We start from the raw sequence: 18,208 nt of genomic DNA, 5'->3' as shown, positions 1-18,208 counted from the left end.
TGCCTCAACACAAGGTGGAAATGGTGGTAATTTTCCTCCTAAATGGCTGTTATAGCTTTCTCAGAACGCCACAGTAAAGAGGTGCTGTTTAGCTGTCATGACCATGAAGTGTTTATTAATTTTTGAATATGTATTTATGAGGTTCAGTTTATACAGTACATAATTTAGACGTTTGATTCTTAAATGGAAAAAGTATAAAAGTGAATATTGTTTTTTGCTTCTTGAATCATTGATTACACAAAATGTCTTAGACATAAGTACCTAATACTAATAATTTTTTTTGTTGTTTCATTTCTAAAAAATCTTTTCCTTTGTAGAATAAATTTATTTCAAACCCTTTACCATGAATAACACTAGAGATTAAAAAATGGCATAATGAATTACAGGCTGAAGAACAGTCAAGCAAATAGGCAAACACAAAAATCCCTTTTCTCAAGGGAAACAGTGGCAGAGCCCAATCATTTTGCTCATTTTTAAGGCCAGGAGTCATGCCAGCATCATCATCCCTCAGTACTTTTAAGTGTGCTCTCGACACCTGATGAGCTTTCTAAAGGCCAGTTTGAAATCCTCGTTAAAGCTCGTGTACAGCAAAGGGTTGATGAGCGAGTTGACATACCCAAGCCAGGTCAAGAAGTCTGCTACTTCTGCAGAGACAGTGCAAATGTGGAGGCCCACAAGCAGTTCCTTGATGAAAAAGGGCAACCAGGACAAAATGAAAGCACCTAAAATCAGCCCCAAAATGCGTGCAGCCTTTCGTTCTCGTGTCGTGGAGATCTGCTGCCGGTCGCCAGCCGGGTCCAAGTCATTCTCAAAAGGAGGGATCCTCACGGATGCGTTGATTTTATCAAACTCTGTGGTTGGGTCAGATGTGGAGAAGTCCGAGACGCAGAACGTCTGTGTGAGCTTGCAGCTGGCAAAAGAGTTCTGGCTGTCGGTGCTCCTGTTGCTGAGGTGGCGGCTCGAACCCCGCTTTTGGTAAAGGCTCTTTGCAGCGTGGTAAATTCTGTAGTACAGGATCAGGATCAAAGTCAAGGGGATGTAAAATGCCCCAAATGTGGAATAAATCGTGTAGATGACGTGGTCGTGCTGAATGCGACACTCACTGGGAATACTGACGCTGTGGTGGTTTCTCCAGAACAAGGGGGGCATGGATATGAAAACGGAGATGGTCCACACGGTGACTATCATCAGCCCAGCCCTTTTTGCCGTTCTCTTCCTGGCGTATTCGATAGCGTCCGTGATGGCCCAGTACCTGTCCAGTGCAATGACACACAGATGAAGGATGGAACACGTGCAACAGGTCATGTCGACGCTAAGCCAGATCTCACAGATGAAGTACCCCAAAGTCCATTTATCTATCATTATGTAAGTGATGCTCAAGGGCATGACGAGAACAGCGACGAGGAGATCTGTCACAGCCAGTGAACATATGAGATAATTTGCTGGCTGGTGGAGCTTCTTGGTTGTGGAGATTGCTGCAATTACAGCAGAATTCAGCAGCATAGTCAAGGTTGTGATTGTGGCCAAGGTCAGGGTAACGAGCATCTTTTCAGTTACTGTTTTTGGCTTTGCAGCCACACTGGCTTCAGTGGTGCAATTTGTGAAATTCATTTTCCCTTCCAGGATGCAAGAAGTTGGTAATGAAGGGTTCCAGGTTCAGAAGTTATCCATTTGAAACAGATGCTCTATGTGCAATTGACATTTTTTTTTTTTTTATAATCCCATATTCAACAGAGCAGCAAAAAAGCTTCCAGGTTTCTTCCTGTTCGTTGTTTTTCTAAAAGATAAAAATGCATCTGTTAGTCAATCTAGGATAAACCCACCTTTTGGTAAAAAAGTTTTGCACTTCTAATATTATCATCTGAAATAAAATGTTGGTCTGTTTTCCCTTCTCTTTTCTCTTCCCTTTTCTCTGCATTCGTCATTCATTTTTTCCTTCTCTAAAGGGCAATTTGGGCCAGATTTCCTGCTGATGTGAAATGGTTATTCCTTCTTTGGTTTTGGAGATTTTACTTAAAGTAGGAGGCTGGACTAAGGGACCTCCAGAAGTCCTTTTTCACAAACACGTCTATGATCTCTGTGATACTGATACCAGGAGCTAGTCCTTTTCCTGCTTGTTAAAATACACTCCAGCAGATGAAGAGCTGAGGGAATTTGCCTTTTCATTTTAATTGCCATGTGAGAGGCATCAATTACTTTTATATATCACCTTCGGAAAAAAAGCAGCAGAGCAGCCTATCTCAGCAAAGGCATGCCAGCATTTCACAGCTTTCTATTCTGCTTTTTCATATCCATGTCTGTATTAATATATTAGAAACTGTACTTAAAGATTACTCGGGTTACTTTTATCATGCAGGTTTTCAAAAAAGTTTAAAGATTTACGGCAAATGCTTGGTTTTGCACAGCACATCAGTGTTGCTAGGAGCTCATATAGTGTTGTCTAATTATTCCTGACATTTCACATATCCCACTGTGAGTGTCTTTAGAGGAGACAGACAAAAAGCTTCTGCCCTTGCTTTGAGATTTCCATCTAATTGTGCTCCCTGTCAGGGAGTCCAGTGTGATGCAAGGAGCAATAATTAAAAAAAAGAAAAGTTTAATTTTGTTTCAGAAGTTCACATGTCTTTTCCATACATCCCAAATGCTAACTGAAGCCAGAGTTAACAGTCCATAAGATGCAGCTTGGGATAACCTCTGGGACCTTGCTTACTCATTTGTAATTTATCTTGGCATAAAGGATATGGAAAACTGAAAGTTTGAATCCTTTTCCATTGAAATAAACAGAAAGATTCCTTCCCCTGGCTTCATTTATCAGAGTAAGGAGGCTTCCAGGTTAGTTGTACAGGTTCCCTTTACAGGCAGGGGAAAAAGAGAGCGGCTGCCAGAAATACATTTGTCCCCTCTCAAGACAAGCCTTTAAGGAAGATGCTATGAATCATATCCTGGAAATGCTGATCTTTCTCTATTTTCACTACAAGTGGTTCCTCCACAGTTGCATTTAGAATACACGCCTGATTTTTAGATGGCTAAATCTGAGAGGTATAACCCATTCTCACTGACACCAGAGGGACTTGGATTAGGCTCTGGGTTTGCACATGCAAGCTAATGAGGAATTAAGACATTGAATGAGGAATTATGCATTTAAAGTTAGTTGACTGCTTGGCTCTGTATACATATGCTCTTCTTCAGAAATTGGAGTGCCATCTTCAGAATGAGCTGAATGAGGAAAAATTAAAAATAGAAACTTTAGCTAAAAACTTCTATTTGTGGATAGGCTCTAGGAAAGCAGATCCGTACTGCCACAGTCTCTGGGTTAGCAAAATGTGAGTTTTAATTCTGCCCAAGGAACAGCAGAACTGCCTTCCCCCCAAAGCATACTCTATTCAAGAAACTACTTTAAACAGCTTTAAACTACAAATAGCCTTGGAGGAAATATTAGGCCTGCTTTTTGAAAATTGACTGGAGAAGTCAGACGGAAATCCATCCATCAGTCTTCATGTGGTTACCTCACATGGAAATGTCAATTTGATTGTTTAGGCCTAAAGCCAAAATACCAGTTCAAACCTTCTTCATAAATTGTTCAAGGGAGTCTTTTCTGTCGAGCCAGATTCTGATATCCTTAGTTTGCACCCTTGTTATGTCTGCTTTGATCAGAGGATAAAGCAAAGAGGCTTTCTCTCCCTCTCTGCACTCCTGGAGCACAGACCAAAACCAATTGCAATCCATATCCTTTCTTCAGCACTATCATTTAGGGAGTGTACCCTGGTCCACAAGCACACTCAAAGATACTGGAAGACACCATGGAATTCACAACTCCTCCATAACCACTTACTGATCCAGTGCACACACAGATCTTGTGATGCTGCTTGATGGAAGCAGCCCTTCTTTCTGCTTGTCCTTCACTCCTTTGGGGTCCTGAAGTTTCATGGCCCTCCTCACCCTGTGTGGTCCCCACCATTTTCTCTGCTGAGCACTGTCCGTATACATGGGTAATCCAGTAAGACCTGAGTTGCTGTGGTTCTCCCCCTAGATGGCCTACACTGATGTATCCCAAGGAAAATCCTGAGCTCTACCTGTTCCCTGTACCACAAGGATACTCTGAAAAGTAAATTCCTGCTTTCCTAAATTAACTTGTATTTAAACAAACTTAATCAGATCCAGACATCAGGTTTCCTTCAGGACAAGGGATACTGCTGATAACACAGGGGAGTTTGGCTTTATGAATCTGTTACTGCTCAGGAGGGCCAACAGTTTTTTTGCCTGGAAAACACTGCAATAATTGAAGACAGGGAAAAATATAAACAAATCACCATTCCTGCCTACAGGTACCTCAGAGCCCGCATGCCCATTGCTTCATGTCCAAACCCATTACTGGAAAGCTGATTTGGTTTTAATTCCCATGTTCCTTATAGGAAGTGAGCCCTTAGCAATTCAGACAATATAAATACCCCATAAAAGAATTGCACTAAACTAGTATTGTTAAGGAAGTATATTTAAATGCTGAAAAGTCATTTCAGCTTTTGAGAGCTGAAGGTTTCTTCTATAGCTCAAGTTTGTGCCTCTTGTCCTCCCTTACCCACACGATGAGGATACACACTGGCATCATAACTAGGTAGTTCTAATTAGTGGGCTGTAGCCCTGGCTGTTCACCTCCCAGCTCACCTCCTGTGCCACAGCAGCCTGAGACTCTCCTGAGCTGCTGGTGCCAGCTCAGCACTGCCTCTGGGGGCTCAGCCAGGGCTCATGCCCACTCCCCTGCAGTGCCTCTTCCCCAGGCACTCTCCCACTGCCCTTGCTCATCCAACTGTCTTCTCTCTACTTTTGAATTAGAAGACACAGATAGAGAGTACTTTGGCCCAGGAAAGAAATCATGTTTTGAACTGGGAAATGATTTACAAAGAGATGCCAGTGATTGACCTTGCTTATTAATATAGGGCAGGATTTAAATGCTACTTTATCATCAATCTTTTAAAAATGCAGGTGTGTTTGTGCTCATAACATGAGTGTTAACAAGGAGAATTTTACTCTGTCTAAGCAATAATAGCTGGTTTCCAGCATCTCTGTCACTTGCATACAATTGCTATATATAGTATTGCTATCACTATAGTAATTGATTGTGGTTTTCTAAGTGACATCTTGGAAGGGACATTAATAACAGTTATTTAAAGTGCTCTCACTAAAAGCACTGCTGTGTTTATGTTTTGCAGCTGTATCGCTTTAGGCTGTCAGTCATTTCCTACAGAGAGAATTTTACACACACAGACTAATTTCCTGCATTTGGTGCAAGAAACTCATCTGGCTTCCTCCAAATGGGAATCAATCATGTTCCATATTAGCTGATTATTGGTAATGGCTTTGAGTGCTGTTTAGGAGGAAGAAAGGGGAAAGAGTTTGATTAATTTTTCCTTAAAAGGAACTGGACAACTTTAGGCTGTAAGATGGCAATGCCTGTGTCTGTTCTTGCCAAAAAAATATCTCCCTCTTCTCAGCAGAGGACCACAGTGTAGCAGAATACTCTGAGTTTCTGCTGGACAGATTGACTCCCACTCCTTGGCCACTGAACCATAACAAATGGAATAATATCACTTGAAGCAAACAAGAGGAACTGGCATTGCTTATGTGTATGTACAAGGCAGGTTAGTTCCTTTACATCCACAGTCTTACATTTCCTCTAAGCAATTACTGCACTGTACAACTGCTACATCTTTGTGCTCTTGACAGCAATAAATTAGTTTGACTCTGTTAAACTCTGTATTGGTCTGAATGCTTTTCATTTTCAGTATTTCCATGGTTGGAGCTCTGAAGGGCAAGAATCTGTGCCATGATTTGTGAGACAGGTTATGGAAAATACAACTTAGCACATTTCTGATAATGCTAATACTTCAAACTATGAAAAGATCCTAAACTTCCAATGCTCTTCCTCTTCCTTCAAAGAGGTTTTCTCTTCCAAGTTTATGTACAAAGCCCTGAAATTCAGGCCTTTCACTTGCAACTTTCTAGTGTTGCTTTTGTAAAGTCAACAAATCTTGGACTTCATGGCTCCTTGGTAATCAAATGATACAGCTGAGTTAACCTGAAGATTATAGGTTTCCAAATACTAAGTATTGTACTCTGGCATGCTGGTGTTGCTTTGGGTTTCTAAGGATGCCACTGCTGCAGAGGTCCTGTTATGGATTTATATAGGCAGTGATGCTCTTTGTAACACGTCATGTTTGGAAAAGCAGAGTGCAAAAGCTGAGGAAGTGGAGATGGTCAGAATCACAGCAATCTGTGCAAGATTGTCAGTAAAACAAAATCTTGTTGCCACCAGGTTGCCACTCATAATCACAGCCACAGCCTGAGATTTTGATGCCAGCTGTAGACAAAATGAAGGCAAACTATTAGAAGGTGCATTGGGGTTGCCTTACAGAAGCATAAACTGGGGTAGGACAATAAAGGAAATCACTATTTTCATGTGAAACCCAAAATTTTACACAAACCTGTCTGAAGAATTCCTAGCAGCATTATGGGACCACAGATTTAAGGATGCAACCTTTTCCTACACAGACTGAATGAGGCCAGGAATGAAATTACTATGAAATTTGTATGAACTGACCTATAAAATTGACCTTCAAGTTAAGATTTACCCTGTGCACACCACTGAATCTAGCAGCATGATGGAAAGACAGGTTGGGAGGACTCAGCAGTAAGCAAGGTGTGTAGAGGCAATAGTGTGTGTTTGCATCTGTGGGCATCCTACATACGTTCATATAATGTTCAAAGCACAGTAAATTGTAATCGAGGATATAATGGCCTGCAGCCTGTCTTTGTGTAATGTAGATTTCTAGGGATACAGGGATATCTGTGCTTCATCTCAGTCCTGGCCAGAGAGGATGGGCTGAGTGAGCAGCACTGGGGACTCTGCTGGGCACAACAGAGAACGTGCTGGATGTGACAGGTACCAGTGCAGACATCTGGCACAAGTCACAGATAATGCCCCAAGGGATGGCTGGGTTCTGCAGGTGGAGTTACATGAGAAGGGGCTGAAATTCACAGCAGAGTGGAGGGGAGCACTGGAGACCTTTTGGGAGCACAGCCTTGCAAAACCCGCAGCACCTCATTCACTCCAGCAGTAATTGCACATAAAGCTGAGCGTGCCTGTATCAACTCTATCAGAAACCAGATTTCACTGGTTGCTGCAAAACTGAGACAGATGGGTGGCCAGAGATGTTCTTTTGGGAGGAGGCTGAGATGCAGAAAGGGAGTGTCAAGTCTGGTGAAAAGAATAAGAAATGGAAGAAGACATAACAAGGGAAATAGTGAGTATGCCTTGCTCATCCACAGCCAAAATCAGGGCAATAACCCAACTTGTTCTTCAGACCAGAGCATAAGTCAAACCTGACACCATTGTTGGGAGTCTGGGAGGACTGGGTTATTCCCAGCCAGCACAGGACCCAGGCGACAAAGGGATGCAGCACTCTGGTGCTGCTGTGTCGATGCCTGGACCAGGCCTGATGGCTTTGGAAGCTACCTATCACCTTCTCAGGGCAAAGAGGTGAGTATGTGTCCTCTTGTCCTCTTGCAAGAGCAAAACCAAGTGTTCGTGCAGGCCAGCTGTGTGTGTGTGTGTGTGCAGGAGCCCTCACAGCTCTGCTTATTTTCCATTGAAAACTAAATTCTGTTGAGGAGGTTGCTAAAATGTCAAGTTGCAGAGCAGTGCTTAGGCACTGTTATTTGTGTCTTGTCACATATTGTGATGTTCTCTGTTTCTTTTGCTGAAGAGCCCAGGATAAATGCCAGGGTGACCATGATGTTTTAACTCCCTCAGCATCAGAAAGGGGATCCTCACTTGCATATCAGGAAGACTTTACCTTCCTTCCCAGTGAACTTTGCCAGCCTGGAGGATTTCCTTCCTAAGTTAGAAGCCTGGGAGAAAACTGGTGGGAGAGAGGAGGTGCTGCCTCCAAAAACTCTTGGTGCAGTTTTGCAGGTTTTTTAAGAAATAATTCCACCAGCATTACACTACAGAGGAAAGCTTTTGTGGTGCAGATCTTGGCACATGGAAATGAGAAACAATAATTAGTGATGATCTTCAAGCCATGCTCCCTCCCACAAGCAGTGGTATAATTATTATTCACAGCTGATTACTCATTTTTATCTACTTTCAATATGAAAGTTAGTAAATCTTAGGCAGTGAAAGCTTGCAAGATGCTGCTGAGCTGCAATCTGATACAAACTAGGACTCAATGCAGATTTAACCCTGGTTTTTGTCAGACATAAATAAAATTTCTGGGGCAGTAAACCACACAGATTTCTCATAAGAAAACTAGAGTAGCACACTACTCTGGTTGCAATATTTTGTAATAAATAACACTCTAAATTGATAATAATTTGCTTTCAGGAGACTATCAAATGAAAAAACAACTTTAAAACTCATCATCACATCCCTTTAGACCCTTAGCATCATACATGTAAAAAGTCTCTTTTGTTTTACACTACACAAAATACCCATGAAAACTTCACCTCATTCCTGGTAGTTCATTTCACTATGCCCTTTTCATGCCCTACCTTATGTCCTTAGATGTTTAACTTACAGGCACCAGAGGCTCTAATTTGCCATACCATAGAGCCAAGAGAGATGGGTAGCTGGATCTTGCAAAATCATTTGGGGTAGAATTTATAGTAATCAGTTGTACAACCCTACACATCAACACTACAAGTCAAAACATGTAAGTGCTGCCTTTTCCACCACCTTGTGGCAGAAAGAACTTCTCCCTGTACCTATTCTTCCTCCAGAGATGACTTACAGAGATAGAAACCTTCTTTCACTATAAATCTGTGCCTGAAAGAACAGAAAACAAAAAGATGTTTCGATTTGTCTCCATTTGTTTTGCAGACTGCATTTGTATAAGTGCTGAAATAAGCTAGCTTGGGTACAGAAGTATAGTTACATTAGCATGGAGTGTTGAATGGGTTAATTCACCCAGCCAAGAAACTGTAAATTCTCAGTCATGGAGTTCCTGAGTCCCACAGCTAGACGCCCTGTTACGTGAGTTAACCTGATTAAAGTTAGCTGACATGCTCTCCCCTGGTACGTGCATGACATCTGTATTAACAGAGGCAGCAAGCTTGCTTGATTGCCTCGAAGCAGCATTTAACAACTCCAGAGCTGTGCTTCTCACTTGATCTTTTCTCAGTGCAAATTTGCTCTTGATCCCTGGTGATATCCTAATTTAGTAAATAGCCAAGCCCGGAAGATGTGTAACCTATACACTTAACCTCTCATCTGGAAAGAAAAATACAATCTGTACCTGTTACTGACCCTTGAAACCTTCATGCTTAGCAGTCACTCTCACAGAGACATTATTCTCTAAATAATTTTTTGTTTTAGAAAACTTGTGGTTAAGACTTTCTCGAACTTTGTATTTTTAAATTTTTTCAGTACTAAAGAAGACTTTTCCTCTGTGTTTTAGGTCCTACCTCACTTTGTACATCCATTTTTACAATATGATATGTCACCAAAATTCCCTCTCCTCTCTTTTAAGTAAATTTTTAATGCTTTTAAAATTTTTTTAGCCTATGTTGTTTTAAAAAGCTGACCATGTCACTGATCCCTGCTTGCTATGGATGTTTTCATGCTTCAGGAAAACATAAAAACTTCAAAGACCTGGTGACAGGCCCAAATCACTTGCTGTGGAACAGGAGGCTATCTCAAGGGAGGACATTTGCCCCGGGTTTTGTGCTGCTGCCAGGACCCACTGATGCTTTTGGCTGGGCCGTTTTGCCCTGCATTTCCCTTTTGTTCTGAATGGTTCAGCAAGGCACACACAGGCACAAAAGGAAAGAGCGTCGACACTGGGTATTGGTGGGTCCCGGAGCCCTTCATAATCCTTCCTCCTACTGTAGGAGGATAGCTTGTATCATAAGGTAGAGCTATCCACACCTGGGCCTCAAACCAGGCCTCAGACCAGGCCTCAGGCCTGGTCTAGCAGGCCTCAGTACGTTCAGCATACGTAGTGGCAGATAAACTTATCTACTACTAAGGATGCCTTAAGGTGGTAGTGTCACTAACATAGAACAGTTACTGGGAAGACACGGTGGCTACCTTAAACTGCAATAGCTTACATATTTCTGTATTCTCACTGCCTATCAGAATGCACCTGTTCTTGTAAACTATTCCGTCTGTATTTAACCCACCATCTCACAGAATAAATCGGATTACGTGCTTAGAACCATATTGGTGTGGACGCACGTTATTCTAGTCCCCAGTCTTTCCAGGGTTCAACGACATCCTACCACTCACCCTTCCATTCAGACTATTTATTCATTGACTGTATGACTAAAACCTGCAATCAGATAAAATACAGGTGGGAGGACAGCTTGGATAATGAGATACCCTATCAGATATTGGCAGCTAAACTGGGCGAGATCACTCCCTGTAATTCGCAAGGGGAGAGGGCAGACAAGTGTGCTATCACCAGCACTTACAGCCCTCCTTAGAAAAACTGCACTTGGGATGGTGCTTCACTGATGAGCGGCCCAGGGAGAGAGATCCATGAAGCTGATTAATAAGGTTTAACTGTACAGTGAAGGCACACAAGGTCTGAATGGTCCTGAGCAGGTGAACCCAACCCCCAAGCCTGCAATTCTTCCTGCAGTCATGACACAGTCTGCCAAGCAGCAACCAAGATGAAGATCCATCCATAACAACGCCCAGAAACATTTTCCCAAAGCAAAATAAACTATACTCACACTCACCTTAAAAACCCCAAACAAAACAACAGTAATTCCAGCTGCAGAGACTATGCTGTCACAGCACTGGAAGACTGGTGAAGTGATCCCCTGTTTCTTAGCTGGGAATAGCAGAGACAGCATCTTGGTGTTTACAGGAAATACAGAATCACATAAAAGGTGCTGGAGGACTCAGAAAAGAGAAGAGTTTACTCTACTTCTTCTGAAAAAGCTCTTACTTTAAAAACTGGAACGAGGAACAAAATATTTCAGTGTCCCCTTGGTCACTAGCAATGCAATCTCTCAGTAAAAATAAATCGTTGTTTCTCCTTTTGAATAGGATTATGAAAAGAAAATCCATTATTCAAACTCATTTTGAATAATGTTTACTCTTAAAAAAAATTCTTGACTAGGCTGCATTTATGTAGAGAACGGAAGAACTGTCGACAGACCTCCAGGTAACTCCAGGTCCATAGACCTCTAGGTAACTTTTAAAATAATATGAGTTATTTTGAAGTTTAGTATCCTCTGAACTAATGATGTTCTGTTTGTTTTGTAACTAGAAACAAAACTGCCTTGTTGTGACTCTCCTCCCATGGTCTTTTGGAACAGAAAACATGCAGAGCTTGTGAAATTGTTGTAAACCATGACTATTTTGCTGGAGCAAAATCCCATGCTGGAAAACTACTTCTTTTAAAGAATCTTTCATTAGAAGGAAGTCTGTTTCATTTGCAAACTATTAAAGCACATCACTGGAACATCTTAAAAATTTCTCTGAAGAATAAGAGGACTATGTCCAATACAACTTCAAAGAGTTGCTGTGGGAAAAGCTGGGGTTTCTTACATGCTGATAATCCTTATTTTTACTTCTTTGAGCTGAAGATCCCAACACAGTTTGCAAGCCTAATACTTCACATACTGAACACAGGCATGGTGGGAGGCACAGTCCAATGCCACATTTACTAGTACCCCCAGGGAAGGAAATGCAGTTTGTGTGTGGGAGGCCATGTAAAGAAAATGGGATTGACTCTGCCTGAATGCTGAGTAGGTTCTAGCAATTCAGCAGCACTGTAAGGTGCCCATGAACTGGGTTTATCATGCCCAGGCACATGCCTGAAATCCTATTTAATCTTCATTGTTTTATGGTTTGAAGCAAACCTAAATGTGATTCTAGGAGTGCAACCCTGTAGGGAAGACTCGTTCACTATGCTGAACAGTTGCCATCTAGCCACATTTCCTGTGTCACCTGTGGCTTTAAAGACCTCTACTGTAATGCTTTGGGCCCTCAGTCTTCTCTCTGCTAACTGGAGAGCCCGAGCTTATATTGATGAACTGTGCTATTGTTCCTTGCACACAGAAAAAGTCTCTGCATGTACTTTATACAGGTGCTACATTATTAAAGATGCTTAGGTCACGTAAGTAGCTGCAACCCTGGTCCATAAAATCTCTAACTCTCATATAAAGATAGTTAAACATTAGCTTCCTGGTGCATAAATCCCTTCTGAGTATCTGTATGAGGCTCCTAAATTAATTAGCTGCTTTAGGGTTTCTTTCTGAGGAGTGTTCTCAGGCTTGGAGCCCAGCCATGTAGCACAGCATGAGTGGCAGGGTCAGAAAACTACTGACAGGAACTGAGTGTGCTATGGTCTGTTGTAGTTCTGGTGCTTTGCATTTAAGTCACTAACTAGAAAGGGAAGCATCTGCTTTTCAAGATCTCCCAAATGCATTGAGAGAGAAAATTTAAGAAAAATCTGCACTGAATTCTCACCTGCGAATGTATTTTCCACCTCAATTTCTCATCTTGGTGCTTAGAGACATGTCAAAGACACACAAATATTTACTGATGATTATCATTTATTCAGCTCTGGGGAAATGGTGCTATTTGCATTCATATGAAGACTATCATTTTGTACAAGCTAAATGTCACTGTACATGCATTGTTTTTCTAGTCAATATTTGTTTCTTGCTGCTATTCTGTGTCAGGAGAGTGATGTCAATGAAGTTTATTTAATCTCCACATGACTTGGTTCTGTACACAACTGCTCTGCAATTCATAAAGGCCTCAAATGAACAAATCTGACAGACTAAAACTCAGTATTTCTTGAAGCTTGATCTGAGATCCTTTGAAATCAATGGAAATGTTTCCACTGTGAGCAAAAAGGTTTCAGATTAAGTCTTAGTGAATATACACCCTATTTCTCTCTGATAAAATAAAGGAGATGACTCACACAATGGCTCTAGACTTGCTTTGAAAGGAAAATTTTGTGTGACTGAACAAATAGTTTTACTGTAGCAGAAGGTGCTGTGGTCCTTAATCATGTAGAAAAATGTCTCATGTTGGTGAGAGGCACTGGGCTGATGGCATGAGCCTGCTGCCTGGGACTGTGCGCGTGGGATTTCCATCTGGGCAGTGTGCTTGCTGCAAGTGCATGAGAAATGAATTACTGACATGTGGTGTACAGCAACATAAAGGTCAAGGACAGACTCCTGTTTAGTATGAGAAAACACTTGTACAAGCCCTAGGTGCAAATCCTGCTGAGGCAGAGGCATTCAGATATTGGGCTGGCTGAGCTCTGACTTCCACGGTGGCCTGATGCACTCTCAGTCTGCCAGTCGAAGAGGGTCCAAAGTTGCTGCAGTACATTTATGGTAGTAGGAGTTTGTATCTGAACTGAACTCATTATACCATTGCATTCTTAGGGCCAATGCTCTAGGGGTTGGGTCCTGAGCTGTGATTTGAACCAAAATCTCAGTTAAATGTGGTCAATAGGTACTGAAAAATCCCATGAAAAAAAGAGTTCCCACTTTTATTTCCAGAATTTTGTTGTTGGTAGTGGGAGCCATGAACTGAGCTGACAGCACATACAAACAATTTTTTTGGTTATCCAAATAAAATAGCCACTGTTGTGATACTGCAGTTACATTATTCAGGACCTTAGCAGTAACTATGTCTAGCTGAAGCTTTCATATGAAGACATACTTTTCCCCTTGAAACCCTTACAATACACACAACCAAGCTAAAATGTTTACTTCTGTCCTTTGCCTGGAATAAATAAATTATGTGTCTGCTTTTGGAGACTTTTAGTTGCCACTAAGCTCACATAACTGGCACTTTAATTACTTGTCTGGAGCATCATGTAAATACAGAATAAGCAAAAAAACATTATGAAAACAATTCAATACCAGCTGTTTCAGACATGTCATTATATGAATTAATGATAATTTTCTGTCAAAAACTGTAGGCACACTAAAATTAAGTCACAGATACAATGCACATATGGAGTAATTGCAAAATTTCACTCACTACAAAGAGTTGTCCTTTAGCAGGTGCAATAAAGTACCATGAATCAAAGTCTGTTGAAAGTAGTACACATTAAAATAGTGGGAGTTGGTGTGTGTGATGTAGAAAGAAAAAGGGCAATGCCCCTGTTTTTCAGCTACAAACTGTATATACCAAATTTATACTTTCCCCTTCTTTAGTAAATTGAATGTACTGACCACAGAAGACTGTGGTTCATGCTAATAACATCCTTTGATGACTAGCATATCATAGCCCTTACAGCCCCAAAAATGCTTATGTGACCATTTGTCTTGCCCTTGGTTGGATTTTGCTGCTGCAGTTCATACTCATAACAATTAAGAGATATTAATATCATGCTAACAAAGACAGGGTCATGAGAAAAAAGAATTCACCAGAATTCCCCCTCAATGCTCCCCCAGGTGCTTCTCTCAGTAGTCAAAGGCTGATTCTAAGGGCATAATATATTTCACAGCTACTATGTGCATTTCAAATATATTTTTTCTCACTAGAACAATATTAATTTCTGGATTAAACCAGAGTACTTTAATCAGCAGCACAAGCAAAGCATCGATTTACTCTGCCTCAGAAATTAAAGGGAAGATGAGGGGACAGAAGATGTTTGTCTCTTTTGCTTTACCAAACATCTGCTTCAGGAAGCTTGGGTAGATACAGGCTTGGGTAGAACTTATTGTGAGATCAAAGGTGAACATAGCAAAGTGTTTTAAAAATCATCAGTTCTATAAAATTAAAGCAGCATACATTCTAACATACATACATTCTAACTCATACAGGCACTGCAACTATGTGCATCATGTATGTTTTGTACTACACAATTACTGTGAAATTGGACAACCAGTATGTTATTCCTTAAATACTTAATGAAAGTCCATGAACCTGAAGATCCTCATCAGTTTGAGAATCTGAATTCTAATCATGAATGCCACAGCTGTGCTGACTCATCTGCCCCCCCGCCCCCCCGGTTACAAAAGGAAAGGGCATTGCACGATCTCTGCTCACCCCAGAAAGGGCTGGAAGAACACTTAGGTAGCATTTGAGGTTTCCTGGTCCCACGTGGGAAGAGCCACTGTCTCCCCTCTAGATTCTGTCAGCTTTGCAGCTGATAGGCAGCCCAGCATTACTTGCAGTGAGAGATGCTGGGCAGCATCCACACAGACAACACCACTAATCCTGTTTGAACAGGCTACCAGCCCCGACACCCCTCCTGCTTTGTTAAATGTGCACACTGCTCACTTGCAACACTTCTCTGTCTCAAAAACAAACATACACCAACCTGGGTGACATTAACTGGACAGAGTTAGATTCTGAACAGGATGGTTCTGAAAATCCTACCAGATGAAAAAAATCTCCTCTGTCAAAACTTGGGCAAGGTAAATATTCTTTCTTCACAGAGTGGAATCTCCAGGGCATTTTACCAATGAAACAGAGCAGATTTTGGGATAAGAAAAGGAGCTGTTGTGATTCTGTGTCATGCTATTTGGGTTTATTTCTAGGCTTATATGGTACCACTTATGATATGGAATTTAGAATTCAGAAGACACCAAACCAGAATATATCCAAAGGAATGTGGAATCCTGACTGGTAGGAGTGCTCTACCCCTGGTGAAGCATCCTATCAGCACACCTGCCCCAGAGCTCAGGGCATTCTGTTTGTCCTGTCCTGCTGAGGACTTCACCAGTGAGTCCAAGGCACTTTCTCCTGGGAGGTGGTTCTGGCCCTGCACCACCTGCACGCACTGAAGAAGGAGATTGGAGGTTCAGAGGCAGAGGCAGACTCTGACATGTGAATGTGAAACATGTAATGGCTGTCCCCTATTATCCTTTGTCTCCAGCTGCAGCACTCTTGGTGGCATTGAATCAGAAAATAATTAGGTTAGAAAAGACCTTTGAGATCGAGTCCAGCTTTTAACTGGACACTACCATGTCAACTAGACCATGGAGCTAAGCGCCCTGTCCAGTCTTTCCTTAAGCAGTTCCAGAGACAATGACTGGGCAGCCTGTTCTGAAGCTGACAACCCTTTCTGTGAAGAAATTCCTTCTAATGTCCAGTCTGAACCACTCCTGGAACAGCTTGAGATTATACCCTTGTCCTGTTGCAGATTCCCTAGGAAAAGAAAAGACCCACCTGGCTACAACCTCCTTTCAGGCAGCTGTAGAGAGTGATAAAGATCATCCCTGAGCCTTCTTTTCTCTGAGCTGAACAGCCCCACTCCCTCAGCTGCTCCTCACAGGACTCAACCCTTCACCAGCTTGCTCCAGTATCAATATGTCCTTTTTAAAGTGAGGGGCCCAGAACTGGACACAGCAGTCGAGGTGTGGCAGGGGGGTGGCCACCCTCCTGGTCCTGCTGGCCACACTATTGCTGATACAGGCCAGGTGCCATTGGTTTTCTTGACTACCTGGGCACAGCTGGCTCATGTTTAGCTGCTATTGACCAGCACCCCAAGCTCTTTTTCCCCTGGGCAGCTTTCCAGCCACTCTTCCCCCAGCCTCTAGCACTGCATGGGGTTGTTGGGGCTGAATGGCAGGACCTGGCACTCGGCCTTGTTGAATGTCATATAATTGAGTTTGGCCTAGTGATCCAGCCTCTCCAGATCTTTCTGCAGAGCCTTCCTACACTGCAGCAGATCAACACTCTCACCCAATGAGGAGATGGATAATGTCTCAGCTGCCCCTTCCCAAGAGACCTTTAATCTCCTGAAAAATCATTTCATGTGACCCTTCACATGGCACAACATACTTGGAGATGACTAATCTGCCTTTTACATTTAGAAGAGATTGGACTAGATGACCTCTGGAGGTCCAACCTACATGACTCTATGATTACAGCCACTGCTGCACTTATTATAAGAAAATACAAGTGGGAACCAGACGTCTCATCTTATTCTAGTTTAAATAAAATATCCATGTCTACCTAGGGAAGTTTTTTTAGATGAGAATGAATAATGTTAAATTAATGACAGCAGCATCAGTATCACACCTCATCTGGGCAGCATCTAAACTAACTGGCTTTTCTTACACATCTGTTCCCTACATCCCAACACACCTGTTTTGCCACAGCCACCTGCTGGGGCATGTGAGCCCATCTGACCAAACACAGAGACACGGACTGCATCCTGTGATGCCCTATCTCCTGTGAAAAGCTAGGTCCCACCATCCTGTGGGCTGGGGGACACCAGTGAGTCACTGCTCCCTGGCTAAGCACTGTTACAGGGCACAGGCAGCAGGACAGGCTGCTGGGGTAGTGCATCATATTCCTCACAGACCACAAAACACAGCAGGAAGATAACTCTGGCTAAATTCCTGGCGAGGTGCACCAAACTTCTGTGCAGCCTGAGCCACCCCAAAGCTTATGTCCCAGAGGAGGTTGTATCTGTGGGTGGCCAAAGGCTGGGTCTTCCCTCTTGCACCCCCACTCTTTGTGGGGATGACCAGGCCATAGGTCATCCCTTGTGGCTCTCCCTATGGTGGTGAGGGTACTGCTTCACTTGGGACCATCATGGAAAATGAGAAGCAGCCAAATACTCAGGAAGCACTGCAGATGTAGATTGATGCAGAGGTGCTGGTGACACAGAGACTCCTCAGCTGGCACAGCATTTCTCAGAGCACCTGATGGCTGCAAAAATGAGGCTGAAACCTGGACACATCCAGGTCGTTGCAGCAAATTAAATATGATGAAATACAGTAGACAGTTTTATAAGCTCTATTAACTTGATTAGGCCATTGTATTAGAATAATTTATTGCTGGATTCTACACAGCACAGATAACGTTCCAAACATCCTCTGATTCTGTTACTTTGCAGAGGCCTTGGCATCAAAGCTACATCCAGTAAAAGCCAGTAGGAGCTGAAAGTTTATTCTGGAGGCTGTCCCAACATTGTCAAAGGAGCAGTTGTAGCCCTTAGGACTAGTTGTCTTTTGTCACGCTGACACAGTGGGCCATTCCAAAATGGTGTTGAAGTTCTGTGGAGACTGTCCAGCAAGTTGTGCTCTTCTCAATGACCATGTGTGAAGTACTCCATATTGCAAATCAGTTTGGTTTTCTTCTCACCCAGCAATCTGCTGGAGCAGCACTGGTTGTAGAGAAGATGACCTCCTGCATACTCATGCTTGGAGTCTCTGTCTGCTTCACCTGCTGCTGAAGGGTGACAAACACACCGCAGGGCTGAGACTGAGTGCC

The 18,208-nt window shown here is 42.5% G+C and overlaps 1 protein-coding gene across 8 annotated transcripts in view; it reads right to left on the bottom strand.

The window, feature by feature from the left end:
• Window positions 1-93: 93 nt before the first annotated feature.
• The window catches only part of HTR1E (5-hydroxytryptamine receptor 1E), a 35,874-nt gene continuing 17,759 nt past the window's right edge, over window positions 94-18,208 (bottom strand). For 7 of the 8 annotated variants that reach the window (XM_063389601.1, XM_063389603.1, XM_063389605.1 and 4 more), the window contains one exon: window positions 94-1,777. In XM_063389601.1, coding sequence (XP_063245671.1) covers window positions 517-1,611 — 1,095 coding nt within the window. In that variant the 5' untranslated portion in view covers window positions 1,612-1,777 and the 3' untranslated portion in view covers window positions 94-516. Of the gene's footprint in view, window positions 1,778-15,028; window position 18,208 lie in introns of those variants that run through there. The other variant, XR_010079221.1, reaches the window with a different exon arrangement.

Source organism: Prinia subflava, chromosome 2 (genome assembly GCF_021018805.1).
Source record: "Prinia subflava isolate CZ2003 ecotype Zambia chromosome 2, Cam_Psub_1.2, whole genome shotgun sequence".
Taxonomy (NCBI): Eukaryota; Metazoa; Chordata; class Aves; order Passeriformes; family Cisticolidae; genus Prinia; species Prinia subflava.
The sequence above is the reverse complement of the archived record's forward strand: the minus strand, read 5'-3'. Positions and strand labels throughout refer to the sequence as shown.